The 22,627-nt window shown below is 42.9% G+C and overlaps 1 protein-coding gene across 1 annotated transcript in view; it reads right to left on the bottom strand.

Annotated features, from left to right (window-relative positions):
* Window positions 1-6,683: 6,683 nt before the first annotated feature.
* The window catches only part of LOC120461568 (uncharacterized), a 122,631-nt gene continuing 106,687 nt past the window's right edge, over window positions 6,684-22,627 (bottom strand). Inside the window, exons 14-18 of the mRNA XM_089118652.1 lie at window positions 18,779-18,952; window positions 18,366-18,539; window positions 10,598-10,771; window positions 10,256-10,417; window positions 6,684-7,922 (exon numbers count right to left, since the gene is read on the bottom strand). Coding sequence (XP_088974778.1) covers window positions 7,907-7,922; window positions 10,256-10,417; window positions 10,598-10,771; window positions 18,366-18,539; window positions 18,779-18,952 — 700 coding nt within the window. The 3' untranslated portion in view covers window positions 6,684-7,906. The remainder of the gene's footprint in view (window positions 7,923-10,255; window positions 10,418-10,597; window positions 10,772-18,365; window positions 18,540-18,778; window positions 18,953-22,627) is intronic.

The following is a 22,627-nucleotide window of genomic DNA, read 5'->3' on the forward strand; positions in this document are numbered from 1 at the left end:
ACATGCTGGTACAGGGAAACCACGAGTGATCAGCTTATACACAGAGCTTACATCTCTTCAGAAAGCTGTCAATGAGAGCGTCACAGATTATGTCATTCGCGCAGAGACCGCTATTACAGCTTTGAGAAATGCGGAAGAGACTTTAAAGGACAACTCCGGCGCTAAATGAACCTTAAGTCTAATTACACATTGTTACCTAGTCAACCGTTATCTGAGATTTGTTTTCATGATTGCCGAATGTAAATAGTTTTATCTCTAAAAACAGTTTAGCCTATAATGCTAGTATATAGGGCATAGAGTAATGACAAATAAAAATCGCTTGTTATTACCACTAACAAGGCTCAAAATAGCCCCACAGTAACGACAGCATAACAAGGGTCCCTACATTCAAACCGAAGCATTGAGAACTTTGTCAGTGTCCATACAGTTTAATAAGCAGATATTTTATACACACGGTCAACTTCGCGAATACAGGAAGAAGCCATCTTGGAAAAATAGTCTCGACCAGTCGATCTACGAACGCCGATCCAAGTGCGCTGGTGAGATGTGAATAAGGTGATAAGGTGAGCGCGAACAGTAGGCTACGTGTACATATTGAAGAGAAGAAAACGGTTTGTGTTTCTTCTGGAAACAACGGACCATATGAGATTCGGACCATATGAGATTCTGCACAGTTCAGCGCACTTGGATCGGCGCTCGTAGATCGACTGATAGAGACTATTTTTCAAAGATGGCTTCTTCCTGTATTCGCGATGTTGACTGTGTATAAAATATCTTCTTATTAAACTGTATGGACACTGACAAAGTTCTCAATGCTTTGGTTTGAATGTAGGGACCCTTGTTATGCTGTCGTGTTGGTGTGGGGCTATTTTGAGTCTTGTTAGTGGTAATAACAAGCGATTTTTATTTGTCATTACTCTATGCCCTATATACTAGCATTATACTAGCGTTATAGGCTAAACTGTTTTTAGAGATAAAACTATTTACATTCGGCAATCATGAAAACAAATCTAAGATAACGGTTGACTAGGTAGCAATGTGTAATTAGACCAAAGGTTCATTTTGCGCCGGAGTTGTCCTTTAAGTGATGGCTTGTTGATTGCAATGGTTCTGAAGGGCTTACCGGACTCTTTTAAGCCCTTTTCCATTCACATAATCCAAAGTGATGAAACGATAACTTTCACAGAGTTCAAAACAAAGCTGAGGAGTTATGAGAGCACAGAAAAGTTTAGTGCTGCTTGCTCAGAGGATGACATTGTGATGAAGGTGAAAGCAAGAGACGGGTGGAATACGAAATTGACCTGTTTTAACTGCGGACAAAAGGGACATAAAGCTGTGGAGTGCATTTCTACTACGAGTGAGAACCGAGAACAGCGACAGTGGTGTAATTTTTGTAAAAGTTTCACGCACAGGAATGTGAATTGCAAGTGGAGAAAGCGGGACAACATGAAACAGGTGATGGATGAGGAGGACCACACTTTTGGCCAAGTGGATGCCGTCATGGCCAGCGGGGTGAAGGAAAAGGGTCTCATGGTTGATACAGGAGCAACGTCGCATATCATCCGGGACATTACACAGTTCAAGGACTTTGATAAAAGTTTTGAGCCACATAAGCACATCTTAGAGCTGGCTGATGGAGAGAGGACCAGCGGTATCGCCCTGAGGAAAGGTACGGCCCAAGTTCGCCTGAGAGACAACAATGGTCAAGTGGTGGACACGATGCTGATGGGGGCGTTGTACGTCCCATCTTTTCCACAGGACATCTTTTCAGTCAAGGCAGCGACGTCCCAGGGAGCGACGGTCATTTTTAAAGAAGGTCAGAACAGACTTGTTCATAAGAACGGTGTGACATTTGACATTCAGGTGTATGATAGACTGTTCTATTTAAGCACGGTCACAGATGATGTTGATCAATGTCATGTATGTTACGATATTCACACATGGCATGAAATTCTTGGTCACTGTAATTATGAGGATGTGTTGAAGCTGGAAAATGTTACAAAGGGGATGAAAATTAAAGGTAAAACGGAAATGTCTAATTTAAAATGTGAAGTGTGCATACAAGGGAAATTTGTTCAGAGCAGGAACAGGGAGGCAGATGAAAAAGCAAAAGTTCCCCTTGGACTTGTGCACACAGATTTAGCTGGACCTATGGAGCCGGTAGCAAAAGATGGGTTCAGATATATCTTGGCATTAACTGATGACTATTCAGGTGCAATCTTTACAAATTTTTTGAGAGCAAAGAGTGATACAGTCAAAGGAACAGAGAAGTTCATTGCTGATGTTTCACCTTATGGTAAAATTAAATGTATGAGATCTGATAATGGCACCGAATTTACATCCAGGAAATTTCAGACCCTGCTCAGTAAAAATGCAATTAGACACGAGACCTCAGCTCCCTATTCACCCCATCAGAATGGAACCGCTGAGAGGAGCTGGAGAACTTTGCTTGACATGGCGAGGTGTATGTTAATCCAGAGTAGCTTGCCAAAAATGTTATGGACGTATGCAATCCAGACTGCAGCTGTTATTCGCAACAGATGTTATAACAGACGTGTAGAACAGACCCCATACTATATGCTGACTGGAAAGAAGCCTGATCTTTCAAGAATGAGAATATTTGGGTCAGAGTGTTATGCATACAAACAGAACAAGAAAAAGTTAGACTCTCGATGTGAAAAAGGGATTTTCATTGGTTATGACAAGAATAGCCCTGCATATCTAGTTTTCTATCCAGATTCAGGGAAAGTGAACAAAAGTAGGTTGGTGGAGTTTATCACAAAGAGTGGGACAGAATGCCACACTCAGACAGATCCGTTAACGTGTGAAGATGATGTGCGTAGGGAGAGCGCCAAAACTTACATACCAAAACCTGAGAAAATAGAACCCCAGGACATAAGAACTGAAACGTGTGACCCAAGCCCCAACACAGGTGAAAAGGAAAGTGTTGAGAGCAGGCGTTATCCACAAAGGGAGAAGAGGCCTCCACAGTATTTGAGAGATTATGAGTGTGGAATAAACAGTGATGATGATCATGCACTAGCCAGTATTGATTATTGTTATAGAGTATCATGTGATGTACCCCACACTCTAAGAGAGGCTATAAGTTCACCAGAGTCAGAATTGTGGAGTAAAGCCATGCAGGAGGAGATGAACTCTCTTAAGGAGAATGATACGTTTACACTTACAACACTACCTGAAGGTAAAAATGTAGTGGGGGGTAGATGGGTCTACACATTGAAGGAAAACCCAGTTGGGACAACATACAAAGCTCGGTATGTTGCGAAGGGGTATAGTCAAATTGCAGGTATTGATTACAATGAAACTTTCTCTCCAACTGCTGACATGACATCAATACGTAGTTTAATGCAAATTGCAGCTCAATATGGTTTAGAACTGCATCAAATGGATGTAAAGACTGCATATTTGCACGCCCCCATTGATACTGAATTATATATGGAACAGCCAGAAGGATTTGAGGTCATGTTAGAAACAAGTGAGAAGCTTGTCTGTAGACTTAACAAATCACTCTATGGTTTGAAACAGTCAGGGCGGAATTGGAATAAAATGCTAGATGATTTTCTGATTCAAAATGATTTTATTCAAAATCCTGCTGATCATTGTGTCTACAATAAACAAATTGGAGGTGAGAGAATCATACTGATAGTCTGGGTTGATGATCTCCTTATTGCAGCAAGTGATAGTCAGATACTCAGAAATGTGAAAAGAATGTTGGAGGAAAGATTTAAAATGAAAGATCTTGGTAAACTTACACATTTCTTGGGTATTGATTTTGCACAAGGAGATGGTGAGATAAAAATGAACCAGAAAAGGTTCATTATTAAGATTTTAGAGAGGTTTGATATGATTAATTGTAAACCAAGGTCAACTCCATGCGAAAACAGAATGCAATTTGATAATGAAGGTGAACGTGTTGATCCAAAACGGTATCGAGAAGTGGTTGGTAGCTTGATCTATCTAATGACTTGTACTAGACCAGATCTAGGCTTCATTGTCAGTAAGCTGTCACAACACTTTTCTGAACCAAAGAACCAACACTGGGTAGCTGCTAAGCATGTATTGCGATATTTAAAGGGAACTGTGAACAAGGAATTGTGTTATAGGAGAAATGATGTAAATCTTAATCTCTTTGCATTTAGTGATGCTGATTGGGCAGCAGACCAGAATAATAGAAGAAGCACAACTGGTTACTGTTTTAGTTTGTCTGCCACTGGTCCTGTTATTTATTGGAGATCTAAGAAACAATCCACAGTTGCTCTTTCTACATGTGAGGCAGAATATATGGCTTTGGCAGCTACTGCACAGGAAAGTCTGTATCTTGTCCAGTTATTAAACAAAATGTACAATGAATGTATTTACACACCAGTAACAATTTATGAGGACAATCAAGGGGCAATTGCTTTGTCAAAGAACCCTATATGCCGTCAAAGGTGTAAACATGTTGACATTAAGTATCATTTTGTTCGATCTGCACTTGAAGATGGAAAGATAACTATTGAATATTGTCCCACAGCAGCCATGGTTGCAGATATTCTGACCAAACCTGTAACCAAAGCCATGCTTGATAGATTTGTGTGTTTATTTTTTGGTGTGATGTAAATGTGCATGATAACTGTATGGTATTCAGCCTAAGAGCAAGTGGGGGTGTTGAATATTGGTGACCTTGAATGTGCTCTCATTATGTATATTGACTAAGGGAGTGAGTCTAAGGGGTGTGGTTTGTTCATTATGTTCTTCAGGTGTTGCAATTTAATAAATGACTGCATGCTCGTGTGTGAGTGTGCACGACAGTCAAACGAAATCTGATGGCTACGTGAGTTTATTCATCCGTCATGTGTTGAACCGGTTTTCTACCTTTTATGTTATGATGGCAAAGTCAACAGAAACACTGCTGGAGAAAAATACATTAATTTGATCAAATCTGTCCATCTCTAAGTAGGGTGATGATCCCATGGGGTTTAGCTCTGGATACAATATCAAACTCTTTTCTTGCAGGATGGACATTAAGTTCATTATAAGTTAGAATTTGATTTGAGTTATTTAATAACAGGGATACCAGTAGAATATCATGTTTAAAGCAGTTTTCCAAAGATAAAGTTTGGATCAATGTTCCAGAAACTGTTTGGATTTTCCACAAATCTTTTAATCCAGTTGATTTTTAATATCTCATTGAAAAGTTAGAAGTCAATGACCGATAAACCCGCCTCCTCAATTTTATTAGTCAAGATGTTTTTCCTGATTTTATGAGGCTTCTTCCTCCATATAAAGTTATATAATAGTTTGTCTAGATTGGCACATTGTAACTTATGAATTTCTATTGATGTAAATAAATCTGCAGCTCGTGAGAGACCTTCTGCTTTAGAAAGAAGAACCCTGCCATACGTAGATATATCTCTTGATCCAAGAGTCAAACTTTAATGAATATAGTAGTGTAGTAAAGAGATATTACTCTCTGTCATCAACTTTTGATTAGGACGGATTTTATCGCATTATAAGTTACTAAATTATTTATATTGATGCCACATATTTGACCCGAATGCTTATTTTTAAGAGAAAACTGCTCACATTTTGAAAGATTTAGATTCAAGCCTGAGCTTTCAGAAAAATTGGCTTACAACATTTAGTGCAACTCCTATTTGGGATTCATTTTTTAGAAACAGGGTTGTGTCAGCGGTCAGATTTGTGTTTCTCTTTCATTTAATGTAATTCCTTTGAATGAACTCTTGTGAATTAAATGACAGAGTTTGAGCTTCAATCCCCAATAGAAGAGGCGAGGTGGGGCAGTCTTGGCGGAGACCTTTCTGTGTGTGAAATCTAGATGAGTTTCCATTAGCCAATCTAACACAACTGTTTCCTCACATGTACAGAGTTTATACAGCATTAATACAATTCTTACCAAAACTAAAACAGTTTAAGGTGTCAATAATAAACTTGTGGTTTACCGTGTCAAAGGCTTTTTGAAAGTCTAAAAATAAAATAAGGTGTTGTTCATCATCTAGAAAGTCTTTGTATTCAATCAGATCCAGAAGTGAATGTTATTGGTTATGTGACGATCTTTCATGAAACCAGATCGGCATTCATCAATAAAAGAGTGTAATTTGAGTGTAATTTTGAGATTTGAGATGTTTTGCTAAGATAGATGCTAGAATCTCACGGTCATTATTTAGCAATGTAATGGGTCGCCGATTGTCAATGAACAGCGAGTGTGTGTGAGGTTTTGGATGAAGTGTGTGTCGCCTCAGAGAAGGAGGAAGATCCCTCTGTCAAGAGATTCTCTGAAGACAGCCAGAAGAAATTTACCTCAGAGAAACAGTTTCTACATCTCAGAGCTCAGACCATCACAGCCTGGGGATTTATTGTTCTTTAATTGAGTTATTCCCCAAATAATCTCCTCAAGAGTTATGTCCTGACAGCAGATTTGATTATATTCATTACAGTCATTATTTAGCAATGTAATGGGTCTCCGCTGCCCTGCTGAAAATGTGAAGCAGAAACGCTTAGTATCAGATAACGTCCATAATAATTGTACTTTGGGTTTGATTTTTTTGACCGTTGTCATATTGTCAACATGGCCGGCTACTTGAAGCAGAATAGTGGGTCATATATGTCTAATGCTTTTAAAAACCTAAGGCTTTCTTCTTCATAAAACGAGTCGGACATCATCACATTTTTGTATACATTTTTATTTATTTACATTAGTAAGCTACAGGACATCTTCTTTCAAAACATGACCTGCGTGAAAGAGAAAAATAAATGAACGTGTCTCTGTCCCCAGCACACTTCAGACCACACTGACGCCCATCCATGGGTTCACATTCAGATTCACAGTGATTACTGTCCCTCATCTTTGATAAAACTGGCCCTGATTTGTTTTAAGATAACTGGGCCACATTTGCTGCAACATATGTGGGTCATATTTGGTTTACACCTAGATTAGTCATTGTCGATTGTGCAAAATTTTTGCCATAGGTGGCCCACATTTGGTGTGTGATATTTGGGCCATATTCATTATTTATCATATGGGCCACTTTAGGCCCACATTCAGATTACACATTGCCATGAGTGCCGCATCTTTGCCTAAAAAGGCCCACATGTGATTTAAGATTTTTCGGCCATATTTGCCATTTTACATGTGGGCCACTTCAGGCTCACACACATTTTGTCGGCCCATAAGAAGGCCTGCAGTGTCGCATCATCGCCTGAAGTGGCCCACATCCGTCTGCTATCTGAGGAGCGAGTGAAACACAAACAAATGCTGTTAACTGGGGAAAATGTTTAGTCAGTCTGTAGAGGAGAAGAGACTTCATCCACAGAACAAAGGCAATATACTGTATATCTGTGCATCACACACACACACCTAAATTCATATACAATAAAACAATAACAATACATTTATTCTGTGTATAAAATGTTAGAGAGATAATGTAATTGTTTAAAAGTTACATGCAAACTTTATATCTTTTGAAACATGTATGTGCTATACTTGACAATCACGTTCATGATTAGAAATATTTGAATAATTCTGGATGAGTTTAGTCTAAACATTATTATATTTGCAGGCCTGATAGTGAAGATTTCTGCTGACACTCATCTGAGCTTCTTCCTCTGTTCCACCTTTAATTACAACTAAACCATCATTTGGCTGAATAATAAACCAACATTAATCATTCAATATCACATGTTTCTAATACACATGCTAACACACACGCTGCTTTATTTAATAGTGAAGTCTGAGTCTCTTCCACATGTATGAAACACATTTACACATGTATTTCTCCTCATAGACAACAGTGAGACTCTTCTGTGGATCACCTGATGGTTTCTGCTCCTCTCATCTCCGTTTCACAGATTTAAACCTTGATGGAAATCCACTGACGTTTGATGATCAATCTTTATCTACACTGTAAAGTGGAACAGAAGAGAAAACAATCAGTGTTCAGAGGAACAAAGTGCAAATTATCATATTTCAATTACTGTTTTTTTCGGACTAATCAATATCAGACTAATAACCAACTTTACATGATCTTGAGCCAGGGGGGTTGATCGGTATCATCGGGGGGACAAATGCTATCATTGTTTTTAGGCATGTTTTGGCATAAATTATACTGTGATACTGTACAACAGTTTTTAGTTGCTGTTAAAAGACAATCACAGAGAGTGTTTTGACATTTTATTTGGTTTGTTTTATTTACATTTGTCAAATTCCAATTTTATTTTATTCAATCTCACTTAAATACAAAGTTTCAATCCTATTGACATTTCATACAAGTTTATTTGTTAAACATTTATTTCTGAGTGTGTGTGTATTTGTGTAGTTAAAAAGAAATATACAACTCATGCGCTATAAGTAACCTGACGGCTTGTATAAAGTGATTCAGTGGAAATTAATCTATTAGAAGACAGGGTAAAAGATCATTAGAAATAAAAGAACTCGGGTCCCTATATCAAAAAACTCTGACCTCGTGTAAATGGTTAGTGGATAGGGGTTAGATGTAGGGGTTACATGTATACACCCCTAGTATTAGAAAAAAATCACAATAGCAGTGCAGGGGTGCTAGCGAAATCACTTTCTTTCTTTTTTTTAGCTCATGTTACTAACCCCCTAAAATAAATTCCATTTTTAAAATCTGGTGATATCTGGTTTAGGCTCATTCTAGAGATATTGTCAATATTGTATAACATGGTGCTTGGTATCGTTGGAAAGGGTACCTTTAAGCCCAGTACTGAATCTAGTGTAACAGGTTAAAGAAAGAGAAATATCATTGCAACCTTTCATTTTCTGTTTTGTGAGTTTGTTTCACCAAAATCTGGTATTGTTCTGTTATGGTTATTTCAATAGTTATTTGTTGTGTATCTGATGGATATAATCCTGATCTTTTGCTCTCTTATGGGATTGTGCAGAATAAAGTGTCTTGAGGAACGTCAGCGTCTTGTCATTAGTGTCACCAGAACACAACAGATTAAAATAGAGCCAATAGAATGGACAAATAGAATACCCTATTAGTCCAGGTTCAAATGGCCTATTTATTCATGTAAGGTTGTAATAAAAAGTATTTGTTTCAAAAGTGTTGTCAACAGAACACTTGTAAGTGGTTTAAATATTTCTATCAGGTATTTTGATATTCACCCACTTTCAGTTAGACTTTCAGAAAGTAGCTCATGCATGGAATGTTGATGGATTTTGACAGTTAACAAGGTTTTGTCAGTTTTGTGAAAAGGTTATTGGTTCAGTTGACAGGTTATAACAACACTACCAACTATGCCATCTTCCATTGAGTTCCAGGGGTATTAAACGCAAGTACAAAATACTTTTTTCTCTTGTGCTAGTGAATTGTTGTGATGTAAGCTTGGTATTTCATTTCATTTTTATTAGGATCCCCATTAGCGGCCCATTTAATGTAAGCTAATCTTCCTGGGGTCCTCTTTAAAATATTCACAACATAAAATTATACAAAGCAATTACAACACAAATTATAATTAAAAAAAAATCAAACATTGCAATTACATACAAAATATTACCAAGTAAAAGAACATGACACTTTCCAGCTTTCACAAGGTCATTTGCAGCAATTCCTGGGTTACTGTCCTCTTAAATTTATATTTGTTCTGAATTCTGTGTGATAAGACAGAGAGTTGATTCCAAATAGATATTGCTCTGTAAAGTGATGTGCGTTTCAGAGAATTTATCCTGGGAAGCGGAAGTTTTATAATCCTGCTTGGTGGCATATAGGTGTCTACTTCCTACAAAAACAAGCTGTCCGTACTTCCTACAAAAACAAGTATTCGACATATTGCCATGCTACTGAGTGCAGACAGCTATGCAATACTCGTTCCCTTACTCTCAGGGAACCAAGGTTACGTTCCCTTTCGAGAACGTCCACTTCATATTGCGTACCTATAGAGATATTTGTGTTTTTAAATATAATAGATTTAAACCTGAATCATGTTGCATTTCCTACAATCAATCTGACCAAGTCTGTTTCACACTGAAATGATTCACTTCTACTGACACAGTTCATAAAGCAGGTGTTGATGTATAAAGCTGTGACATTGAGCTTTTCTTCTCTTTCCTCCTTTGTGTTCAACATTTCAATAACTTCACATTTTGTTCTCACACAAACCCTTTGTTGCAACAAATCTTAATGATAATTTCCTTTCACAAATGTTTGAAAGGTTTGTTCACATATCAGAGGTACATGAAGATGTCTTTAATATCTCAGTGATGTTTCCTCACCTCAGGACACAGTTTGAGTCTCGTAGCTCGTCTCTGAGCCGCTGCTTTGAGTCTCCTATCCTATTCTGTCTCAGATCAAGCTCTTTTAAAAACTGCAGTGCTTTTGAGTTCGTCAAAGACTGAGTTAAAGAAGAAACATCTGTAATTTCACAGTCATATAGACTAGAGAGACACAAACAGACAAAGAGAGATTATCTTACAAACAAATTATGAGTGTAAAGAATTTTACACAAATACAATGTGAACTCAGAATCAGTGTCATATATTGAGTATAAAGTGTTTTAGTTGAAACAGTTGAAGTGATTTTAAGCATTTTGATTCTTGTATGTGAATGTGACTGACCTCAATCTCTCCAGTTTACAGTGTGAATCCTTCAGTACGGCACATAAGTGCTTCACTCCTGTGTTTCCAAGATTATTCCTGCTCAGGTCCAGCTCTCTCAGGTGTGACAGGTTTGATTTCAGAGCTGAAGTCAGGATGAGACTCTGTTTCTCTGTAATACTGCAATCACTCAGACTGAAGACAGAGAAATAACAATAGTTCACATCTATGATGATCATCTTATTGAAGAGCTACAGCAGCATTTAGTTTCCAATAGTCTGTTTTAAAACCCAGTCACACTAGTTCTGTGCGCTGGAAGACACTGTTTCTTCTCTTTAATTTCTAACTATTTATTTGATATTTCTCTTCTTTATTCTGTTGAAAAGGCAGATTTCTGTGTGTACACAATCAGTGCATTGTATCAGATGCTGAAAATTAAACAATTACTATCTAGATAAAAAAAAAAAACACATGAAAATGTGAGCAATAGGTAAACCCAGAAAGTGCACTGCTATAACCAATGAAACATAAGCCCTGCTGTCTTCAAATAAATAAACTTCAGTCACACTGTAATTGCTGTAAAACAAGGGCGTTTCTAGGACTTTCATTTTAGGGGGGCACAGACCCCAATGATGGTATGATTTTAAAAAAGTAATACTTTAGTTTAGGATCTAATTAACTAGTTTTATTAGCATGCATATGACAGGGTTTTATGATGATTGGTACCGAATGTGAGGTAGGCTAGTTTGAAGGTTCGGGGGTTTCCCCGAGAACATTTTGTTCCCTTTCGTAGTCACTTCGAGTTACGTCCGAAGTGACGGAGATTGGGGATTTCGTATAGAAAGCCAATCCTCTTCGAGTATTTAATCACGAGCCAATGGCATGCATTGCCTTGGGGCTGCGGAATTTTGCATAGCGCTCTCCGTCCTACTCCGTGAGTATAAAAGGAGGAAGTGAACGCAACCGCAGTATGTTTTCGCTTCGGAGCCGAGAGATTTCTTCACTCAAGCCATTCTCACTGACAAGATTCTTCGAGACGAGCGTCCTCTTCAGTGTTGGTGTGACGGCGATACCCAGCGAGATTCTGCATTGCCTGCGATCTGAGCAGTGGTCTGCCAGACTTTGCGCTTCTCCCTGGACGCCTCGGCGCTGAAAGAGTGAATTTCCTCCTCTCTATGTGAAAGAGCTGCACGCGGCACGTCTTTTTAAAGATGACTCGCCCGTGTTCTTCTGGGTGCGATCGTTTCATGTCGTTTTCTGATGGTCGCGATCGCTGCTCTGTGTGCCTGGGCTTCAGCATGCAGTAGCAGCGTTCGTGGATGACTCATGTTCCTTTTTTGAATGGGAACATGAGCATCTCTACACTGTGATCGAGACTCAATGATCTGATAAAGTGAGAGTCCCCGTGTCCGTTACTCGTTATGTTTCTTAAAATAGAAGCTCTTCAACTCGCGGATAGGGTGATATGACGGTGAATGTGTGGCACAACCCCCGACGCTAGTTCCTCGGGCCACACCCACCGCTCCAGTGTTAGAGCCAGTGAGCGCTGTATCGCTTCAGACGCCTGCCTCTCTGAGGTACCGTCTGTTTCGTTCAGCGCTCCAGAGAATGATGCGATGACGATCGCAGCATCACAAGGCGGGCTTGATTCCGCGGGAAGTGAGGATACGGCCGCGTTGTCTCCCTCGGGAGCGTCAACGTCGCCGTGTCTGATCCCGCGATGACGGCCATGCTATCTCGGGCCTCCGTGAGCATCGGGTGGGGGTGGAACTCCGCCCGGTCCCGATCTCTCGCGGCTGGATAATTGGTTTTTGGGTAACGCTGCCGCCTTATGGCCACGGCCAACCCCAATTTCCTTTTTCCCCGGGTTGCATGCGTAACTGACACGCACTTGGGTAAAAAAAAAAAAAAGCCCTGAGAGCGTGCTTCAGTTTCCCCGCCTTTCCTTCCCTCGGCGACGCGGTTGCCTGTGGGTACGCTGGGACTCCCCGGTGGAGCGCTCTGTTGCGATGCAGCTGCGTCCGCAGGGCGTTTCTCCCGCGGTGCTCCCGGATGCCCATCCAAAGCCTATAGGTTCTCGTCTATGGCGGCGCGATCCTGTAGAGTGGCGGGACAGGCGGCCTCCGCCCTGCATATGATGAGCACCTGCTAGCTGCTCAGGATTGTGCACGAGGAGGGGACGGACCAAGCGAGCTGCGAGCCTGCCGCCGACCTCGCTCTTAAACGGGCGACGGAAGCGGCTGCTCGCTCCCTTGGTCAGGTGATGCCCACCACTGTGGTCCAGGAGTATTATCTAGAAAAAAAAAAATCATCGTTTCGGTGGTGCGGTCCAGGACTTCGCCCAGCAGTTCTCGACCGCCTAGGAGCAGACGATGGCGGGTTTATACTTCTGCCCCGACGGCCAGCTGCTGCCTCACCCAGCCGTCGGCTCAGACGCTTCCGCCTGCTCGCCGCCAAGGACGCCTCCCTGCGGCTCCCTTCCCTCCCATGCGGCCCCAGCGGCAGCCTTCAGCCGGTTCGCGTCGTGGAGGAGGCCACAGGTAAGTGTCATGGCCCCCTCAGGCCGCGTGCCCCGCTAACGCCAGGCGAAGCGATGTTCCTGAGACGGGCTGCTCAGTGATAGTGTCATGTTTTTCTCAGGAGGCGGTAGCAGGGCCCCTCCTTCCCCCGGTGGAGGGCCGGTGGGGAATCTTTTGTTCTAGCTAGCTCACTCTTGGGTGAGCAGCGCCTTGAGCTGGTTAAAGAAAAATTGACACTATCATTGAGCACACAGACTAGAATGAGCGCGCACGACGTCCCAGCGCGTTGCCCCGCTCATTCCTCTTTGTCTCTGAGGGTGCGGAGGGGAGCAGGTGTCGTCCCTCGACTACACCACTCCCCTCCCCCTCTATCGCCAGACCCCCGGCAGAACAGACCCCCGTGGAACGCTGGTCCTTCCCCGGTCTCTTCTGTCGGGGAACGGGGCTCGACTGTGCATCCGCTCAGGGTAACTCCTGTGTGCATGCCGGTCTCCCTGTACCGCTGCCCCTCCGGGGGGACGTCTGTGGTTCACATGACTCCGCTGGTTGAGTTCCTGGGAGCCTGGCTAGAGCTCCTCGACCTTCCCGCTGCGTCATCAGAACGATCAGATTCGGCTACGCGACTCAGTTCGCGAGGTCTCCTCCCCGTTTCAGGGGAGTTCGCTCCACGGTGGTCGGTGGCTATGCCCCGGTCATGAGAGCGGAGATTGCGACCCTACTGGCGAAGGGTGCAATCGAGACGGCCCTCCAGCTGAGGTGAGGTCCGGGTTTACAGCCCATACTTCACTGTCCCCAAGAGACCGGTAGGTTACGACCGGTCCTGGATCTGCGCATTTTGAGCCACCGTTCAAAATGCTCATAGCCAAACGCATTTTCGAATGCGTCCGGCCGCAGGATTGGTTTGCAGCGATTGACCTGAAGGACGCGTACTTCATGTCTCCATTTTTGCTTCGACACAGACCGTTCTCGGTTTACCTCGAGGCCAGGCATCAGTACACGGTTCTCCCTTTCGGGGTAGCTCTGTCGCCTCGCGTCTTCACGAAGATCGTCGAGGCAGCCCTTGTTCCCCTTCGCGAACACGGGGTTCGCATCCTGAATTATCTCGACGATTGGCTGATACTGGCACACTCTCGAGAACAGCTTTGCGAACACAGAGACCTGGTGCTCCGGCACCTAGCCCGTCTGGGCCTTCGGGTCAACCGGGAGAAGAGCAACTTTGCCCCGTGCAGAGGATCTCTTTTCTCGGCATGGAGATAGACTCGGTCGCCATGTCAGCGCAGCTCACGAACGAGCGCGCGCACTCACTGCTGACTTGTCTTCGTCAGTTCGAAGGCAAGAATGTGTTTCCACTGAAACTCTCTTCAGAGGCTCCTGGGGCATATGGCATCCGCAGCCGCGGCAATGCCGTTCGGTTTGCGTCATATGAGACCACTTCAGCTGTGGCTTCGCGATCGAGTCCCGAGGTGGGCATGGCATCGCGGCTCGCTTCGAGTTCCAGTGACTCCAGCGTGCCGCCGTACCTTCTTCCCGTGGTCGAACCTCAGCTTTTTGCGGGCCGGTGTCCCGCTCCAGCGAGCTTCCAGGCATCTCGTTGTCTCCACGGATGCTTCTACCACGGTTCGGTGTGCCATGTGCAATGGGCATGCAGCCGCGGGTTCCTGGACAGGACCCCAGCGCCTCATGCACTTAATTGCCTCGAGCTGTTGGCAGTACGCCTGGCCCTGCACCGCTTTCGAGCACTGCTCAGGGGCCAACATGTACATGTCCGTTCAGACAACACCACTGCTGTAGCGTATATCAGCCACCAGGGGGGTCTACGCTCGCGCCAGTTGTCACAGCTCGCCCGCCACCTCTTGCTATGGAGTCAGAAGCACCTGAGGTCCCTTCGTGCAGTGTACATTCCAGGAGACCGGAACCTGGCAGCCGACGAGCTGTCACGGATCCCCCCTATCTCCGGCGAATGGCGACTCCATCCCCAGACGGTCCAGCTGATTGGGACCAGTTCGGGGAGGCTCAGATAGACCTGTTTGCCTCCCGGGACTCATCCCACTGCGCCCAGTTTTACTCCCTGTCCGAGGGCACACTCGGCACAGACGCACTGGCGCAAAGCTGGCCTCGGGACCCACGCAAATATGCGTTTCCCCAGCGAGCCTCCTTGCACGGGTGTTGTGCAAGATCAAGGAGGACAAGGAGCAGGTCTTGCTGGTAGCCCCTTATTGGCCCAGCAAGACATGGTTCTTCGAACTCATGCTCCTCGCGACAGCACCTCCTTGGCCTATTCCTCTGACACAGGATCTACTCACTCAGAGACGGGGCACTCTGTGGCACCCTCGTCCCGGCCTTGGAGCCTACACGTGTGGCTCCTGGACGGGACGGGGCAGGTTTGAGTTCGTTGCCACCTGCGGTGGCGGCAACCATCACTTCCGCTAGAGCGTCGTCCACGAGACACCTTTATGCGTTGAAGTGTAACCTCTTCGTCAACTGGTGCTCTTCTCGCTGAGAAGACCCCCGGAGATGTTCGATCAGTGACGTGCTTCCTTCCTGCAAGAAGGGTTGGAGTGTAGGCTGTCGCCCTCCACCCTTAGGGTTCATGTCGCGGCCATTGCCGTGTCTCATGATGCAGGGAAAGGTAAGTATTGGGAAGCATGACCTGGTCACCAGGTTCCTGAGGGGATCGTGGAGGCAAAATCCTCCTCACCCTCCCCTCATACCCTCTTGGGACCTCTCAGTAGATTTACGTGCTCTGCAGAGGCCTCCCTTGAGCCTTTGCAATCGGTAGAGTTAAGTTCTGTCCTATGAGGACGGCACTCCTGGTTGCATTGGCCTCCTTCGAGAGGGTGGGGGACCTGTACGCATTCTCCGTTGACGAAGCGTGCCTGGAGTTTCGGACCGGCTCACTCTCACGTATCTTGAGACCCCGGCCTGGATATGTGCCCAAGGTTCCCACCACTCCCTTCCGGGACCAGGTGGTGAACCCGCAAGCGCTGCCCCTGGAGGAGGCAGACCCAGCCTTGGCACTGCTCTGTCTGGTACGTGCACTCCGCACCTACGTCGACAGAATGCGGTGTTTCAGGACCTCAGACCAGCTCTTTGTCTGTCATGGGGGGAGCCAGTGGGAAGGACTCTCTCAAAGCAACGGCTGTCCCACTGGATAGTGGATGCCATTGCTTTGTCTTACCAGCAGCAAGGCCGTCCGTGCCCCCTTGGTGTGACGGCCCATTCCACTCAGAGTGTGGCCTCCTCTTGGGCTCTAGCGCATGGCGCCTCACTAACAGACATCTGTAGAGCTGCAGGCTGGGCGACACCAAACACCTTCGCCAGATTCTATAATCTACGAGTCGAACCGGTGTCTTCTCACGTACTCGCTTCCGCCAATACCGGACCCGCTTAGGTGTCTTCGCTTGCTCGCCATTCCACTCTCGACTGGATAAGTGCGATATTCCTCAGTAGTCTTCCTTTGAAGCCTTGAGTCCTCCAGCACCCAAGACGTGGGCACCACTGCTTCGCTTTGGTTGCCGGCTAGGTGCCTCCATGTGCACGGTTCCCTATGGTAACTGTCCCATGTGTATTGTCCACTGTAAGCCTCTCTGAGCATGTGTCTTCCCTTGGCAAGCCATCTGCCACTCCTGGAGCCTAAGTACCACCTGCGGTTGGTGCTCCAGTGATCCCCATATGCGTCCCTATGCGGCCATATGTGTTTCGTAAGTCCTCCCTACGGTAGGCATCTGGTAACATCTCCCTCCCGGGATATGTTTCCCAGTGTACCTTGGTATTCTTGTGTCAAAGTAGGACTCCTGGTTAAGCCAGTTACCAGTCAGGGGTCTAGACTTTCGCAGGGCACTGGAAGACAGCTGTAAGATGGCGTGATGGCATTGATCCCCAATCTCCGTCACTTCTGACGTAACTCGAAGTGACTACGAAAGGGAACGTCTCGGTTACGGATGTAACCCTCGTTCCCTGAGTAGTTCAGTCTCGGCTCCTCAGCGAAGACATACTGCGGTTGCGTTCACTTCCTCCTTTTATACTCACGGAGTAGGGCGGAGTGCGCTATGCAAAATTCCGCAGCCCCAAGGCATTGCATGCCATTGGCTCGTGATTAAATACTCGAAGAGGATTGGCTTTCTATGCGAAATCCCCAATCTCCGTCACTTCTGACGTAACATCTCCGTTCCCTACTCAGGGAACGAGGGTTACATCCGTAACCGAGACGATTTCTCTGATCTACATACATGTGCATTTAAAGATGTTTTGAAGGCCAAAAATTGGATAACAACAGATATTGAAAACCATGTCAATGGTTGAATGCTGTCAGTGAAGAAAGTAAACATGATGATTAATCATTTTCTTAGACGCGTTCATTCACTGAAAGCTACATGGAAAGTAAGGCAATTAACTTTATTAAATTAATTCAATATAATAGCCTAAACATTCATTATTGATCTCATGCCTAACACAGGGCCATAGACATGCTTTATAATCAAAGATGTCCTAAATTTGAGGTTGTTAGGGGGTTCAAATGTTTTATTTCTCTTATATGTGCATTTCAAGAAGTTTGAAGGCAAAAAAGGAGCTTTGCAAATCATGTCAGTGGGCAGTATATTATTTGTCAATACCTGCTCTCTCCTCTTCTCCATCACTCTTTCTTTTCTCTCAGTCTCCTGATCTTGCCCTGTCTCTTCCCCTCCTAAAGCTGAGCTTTTTTAATTTACTGAAGGCTCCAAATTGTATTATATTAATTCTCAATATGTACACATTCATTATTAGTCTTGTGCCTAGCATGATGAAAACGGCTCTGTTAATGTCTTGTTGTCTGCTCACAATGACGGTAAACTATGAGTCACGTTTTCGACAATTAGTTTGCCTGATTATTTTTTGTCTTCGTTTAAAATGTATGACCTAAAAAAAACTGCCAAATTAGAAATGTTTAGTTCTGCTACTTACATCTTATCTCGCACTTGACCATAAACTTGACCATAAACTTTGCTCTGCTAAAATTCACGTTCAGACGAAAGTGTCTGTGAACATAAAGCCCGCCTACTTTGATTTGATTGGACACACACTGTCCTCTGTTTCTGACATGCTCGGCGCCGCTGCCGACTGAAGATGAAGAACGTGCTGAATTTGATTATAACAAGACTGAAACGAATACGAATTTGTGTAGCCTAAACATAATCAAACATTTTTAGGGGGGCTAGGCAGAAGTTTTGGGGCTGAGCCCCCCCTAAAAAGGGCCTAGTGACACCTATGCTGTGCAGTATAATGACACTAACTGTAGTTTCTCCAGCTTGAATTGTGGGTTCATCAGTAGATCACTGAGGTTATAGACTCCATCGTCTCCTAGTTTATTCCCGCTCAGGTCCAGCTCTCTCAGGTGTGACGGGTTTGATTTCAGAGCTGAAGTCACATCAGAACAACCTTTATCTGTCATATCACACCAGCTTAACCTACATTAGCAGAAAGAGAAAAAGAGAATGAAGAAAATAAGAGACTCTTTATTCTGTAAAGTCACATCATCTTCATCAGCAAATAAAACTGACAGAGGAAGAGAGATCTCCATCTTTATTTCACCAGATCACAAAATACTAAGGGGAAATGTTTGTACAAATATAATGTTAATGTGTTCTAGTTTAAACAGTTGAATTGTTTTTAAGCATTTTGATTCTTGTATGTGAATGTGACTGACCTCAATCTCTCCAGTTTACAGTGTGAATCCTTCAGTACGGCACATAACTGCTTCACTCCTGAGTCTCCTAGATTATTCCTGCTCAGGTCCAGCTCTCTCAGGTGTGACGGGTTTGATTTCAGAGCTGAAGTCAGGATGAGACTCTGTTTCTCTGTAATACTGCAATCACTCAGACTGAAGACAGAGAAATAACAATAGTTCACATCTATGATGATCATCTTATTGAAGAGCTACAGCAGCATTTAGTTTCCAATAGTCTGTTTTAAAACCCAGTCACACTAGTTCTGTGTGCTGGAAGACACTGTTTCTTCTCTTTCATTTCTAACTATTTATTTGACGTCTCTCTTCTTTATTTTCTGTTTAAAAGGCAGATTTCTGTGTGTACACAATCAGTACATTGTATCAAATGCTGGAAATTAAACATTTACTATATTCACTCTAAAAAGTTATATATGATTTAATCATTTTTACACTCAAAAATATTGATTAAATTTTAAAGCAGTGAAATCAATTACAATACACTGTATAAACTAACAAGATAAAAAAAACCCCACAAAAATGTGTATATAGGGAAACCTAGAAAGGACATTGCTATAAACAATAGCCCCTTTCACACAGAGATTCCAGAAAATACACGGATAATGTGACCCAGCATTTGTCCCGGAATTGTCTGATTTCGGTTCATTCACACTGCCAGTGATTTGCCGGGATCTGTGAGTGTGTTCACACACAACCCCGTAAAAATCCCGGGAAGACACATGACGTCAGGATGAGACGTATAACGGACGCGTCGAAAACATGTAAACGCGCACACCGTACACGCGCTGGTGAACGATCTCAGCTTCAGTGCGGATAGTGTGGAGCTCCTGGTCTCTGCTTCGCTCCAGTTTGCAGTAGGGGTGTCCATGGTTAACTGGTTAACCGATTAGCAGTAACCGTTTAAAATTGCATAACCGAGTGAAACCTTTTGCTCGGTTAAGTGGCGTCAATACATATTTGCACAAAACTTTTGCGTTGTTTTTTTTCTGATTGTCGATAAAAAAATATTGTGAAATGACAGCGTTTCTATTAACGGTGTTATGCGACTAAAACATTTTTTTCCTTTCGCGATAAGCCATTCCAAAAATAATGGCAACGGACGTTGGTATATCACAGCCACCGCACTAGACATTATAATTATTTATGGAAGGAGACGTGGTGTGTCCTCCAAGCATTAATGGCAGGGAAAGTCGCAGAGTTTCTGTGTGTTTCTCCCTCATTTCTGCTCCGCGGTCTTGATTGTGGCATTTCTTTGAGGTTTTGTCTAGTAGGCTATTCCTTGTATCTTTTATGAATTTTAAAAAAGAACTCTGCCTCGTATATGTCCAAACGGTCAGTGTACTTTTGTGTTCATTCGTTTCCCCTTATTTAATCCGTAGGCCTAATTGTAAAACAAAAAATGAACGGTTGTTGTATTTTGTAAAATGCAGAGTTGAACACCAAAATGTTCATTTGAACTGTACTACGTCAAATGCTGCGCAAAAATATATAGGCTAGCTATATATCGACGAATTTTCAGATATTTGTTTGATTTTTTGCCCCTTTAAACATTTAAAATATTTGACAAATGAATATGGAAAAAAAGAGAGATTTTACTAGTTTTCTGAGGCCAAATTAGAACCTGGAAATGATATTTTCCCCGCAGTGCTGAATGAGAAGGGCCGTAACCACAGCCAACAGAAAGGGGATTTTAGGGGTGCACGATTCAGAAAATGCCACGATTCGATTCGATACCGATTTTTTGTCTCGAGATTCGATTCAAAATCGATTTTCGATTCAAAAACGATTCTCGATTCAAAAAACGATTCACAGGTCTACATAAATGTAGTTTACTTTTTCCTATGTGATTGATTGCAGTAGACATAATTTAAAAGAAAAGTTTGATATTACTTTATATGTCTTCATACAAAAATAAAAACTTTTGCAACTAAAAAGTGCGAAGTGCCAAGCTTTGGCCAGCTTTTAAATACATTTAATTCAAGTTTAAAATAAAACTGGTAACACTTTACAATAAGGTTCATTATTTAACATTAGTTAATGTATTTACTAACATGCACTAACCATAAGCAATACATTTGTTACTGCATTTGTTCATCTTTGTTAATGTTAGTTCATGAAAATACAGCTGTTCATTGTTTGTTCATGTTAGTTCAGGGTGCATTAACTAATGTTAACAAGATTTTAATCAAGTATTAGTAAATGTTGAAAATAACATTAACAAAGATTAACAAATGCTGTATATGTGCTATTCATTATTAGTTCATATTAACTAATGTAGTTAACTAATGTTAACTAACGAACCTTATTGTAAAGTGTTACCATAAAACTTAAATAAAAAGCTTTTACATTTAGCTTTAAAGTGCTATAGTCAGATCAAACAAACAATTATGCTAAATGTGGTTTAAGGAGTAGGCCTACTTCAGCTACCAGGTTGACTGTTGAAATGTGAACTCGACTGGGCACATTGAACTTCCTAAAAATATATACTAATTTCATAGAACGCTTGCGAAAATATTTTAAATAGATTTTAAAAAAGCCACCGCTACTGGTAACATCTATGGTTAGATTGATTTGTTTAGATCCAGTGAAGTCGTTCATAGGCGCGCAATTTGCGGGTATCTCCAGTTAACTAGCAGAGCATTCATTTAGTTCGCTATTAAATAAGAGACCTGTTGTTTTTGAATTCAAGCTGAGCGCTCGTGTCCGCTGCAATCAGTGTCATGGATACAGTGTTCTCTGTGGCTCACGCAGTCTTCTCTCGGACGCGCGCTTCAATCTATCGCCGTTGTGGAGACTCCGGTGAAATCACAAAATAAAATGCACACAAACGTAATGAACATATTCGGTTTTGATGAGAGAGAGAAAAAACTTTACGAGTGCGGTTTAGAACCCGTCACCTCTGACACGCTTGGCAAAAGATCTACAGAACTCAAACAGATCTGCGGATCGATGCATTTATTTACGGGTTGAGCAGAGTGGCTGCACAGTTTGACCAGCGGGCGGCAAGAACGTGCAATGACTATTTATCAGACCGGCCCTCGCAGCCTCGAAACCATAGAAACACTACCGGACCACCGGTAAAAGTCCCGACTTACCCGATTGCCACTCCGCCCCTGCACGCCATTAAAAAATATAGCCTATGAATCGATTTTTGGAATTCTCTGAATCGATTCTGAATCGGTAAAGATTGAATCACGATTCAAATGTGAATCGATTTTTTTGCACACCCCTAGGATTTATAGATGATTTATACGATATAATAAATGTGTCTGATAATAAAATAATATAAAATAACGAGGCATTAATTGTTTATTAATAAACTATTGTTTTTTAAATCAGTTTCTGCTAAAAACAAATCTCCATCCCCGGATGCACCATGAGAGAGAAATACATAATTAGCTAGGCTACATAATTACTAGGGATGGGTACCGAAACCCGGTATTAAACGGGCCCCGGTACTGAATTTTGAAAGACCGCTGTATCGATAAGCTCGGACGTTATCGGTTCTGCTGTCGGTACTGGAGAAATTAAGTAAATACACGTAAGTTGGGCTACTATTTATTATTCCTATAAAGAAGTTATCTTGAACATGTTTCGCCAGCCATTTCTATATCATAGTCTGTGATGCAAATTTGCAATTCGCAGTTCAGAAGAGAGAGAAGAGAGAGAGCGATCTCTCACGCAAAGCCACAGCACGCGCAACACGACAGCCCTGCTTAATGAGTGACAATGAGGACAGAACTAACATTCAACGTGGTTACACTTTAGATCTGGGATATTATTCTAATATATTTTGTATTTTGGCTTCCA

Source organism: Pimephales promelas, chromosome 2, assembly GCF_988280905.1.
Source record: "Pimephales promelas chromosome 2, fPimPro1.hap1.1, whole genome shotgun sequence".
Lineage (NCBI taxonomy): Eukaryota > Metazoa > Chordata > Actinopteri > Cypriniformes > Leuciscidae > Pimephales > Pimephales promelas.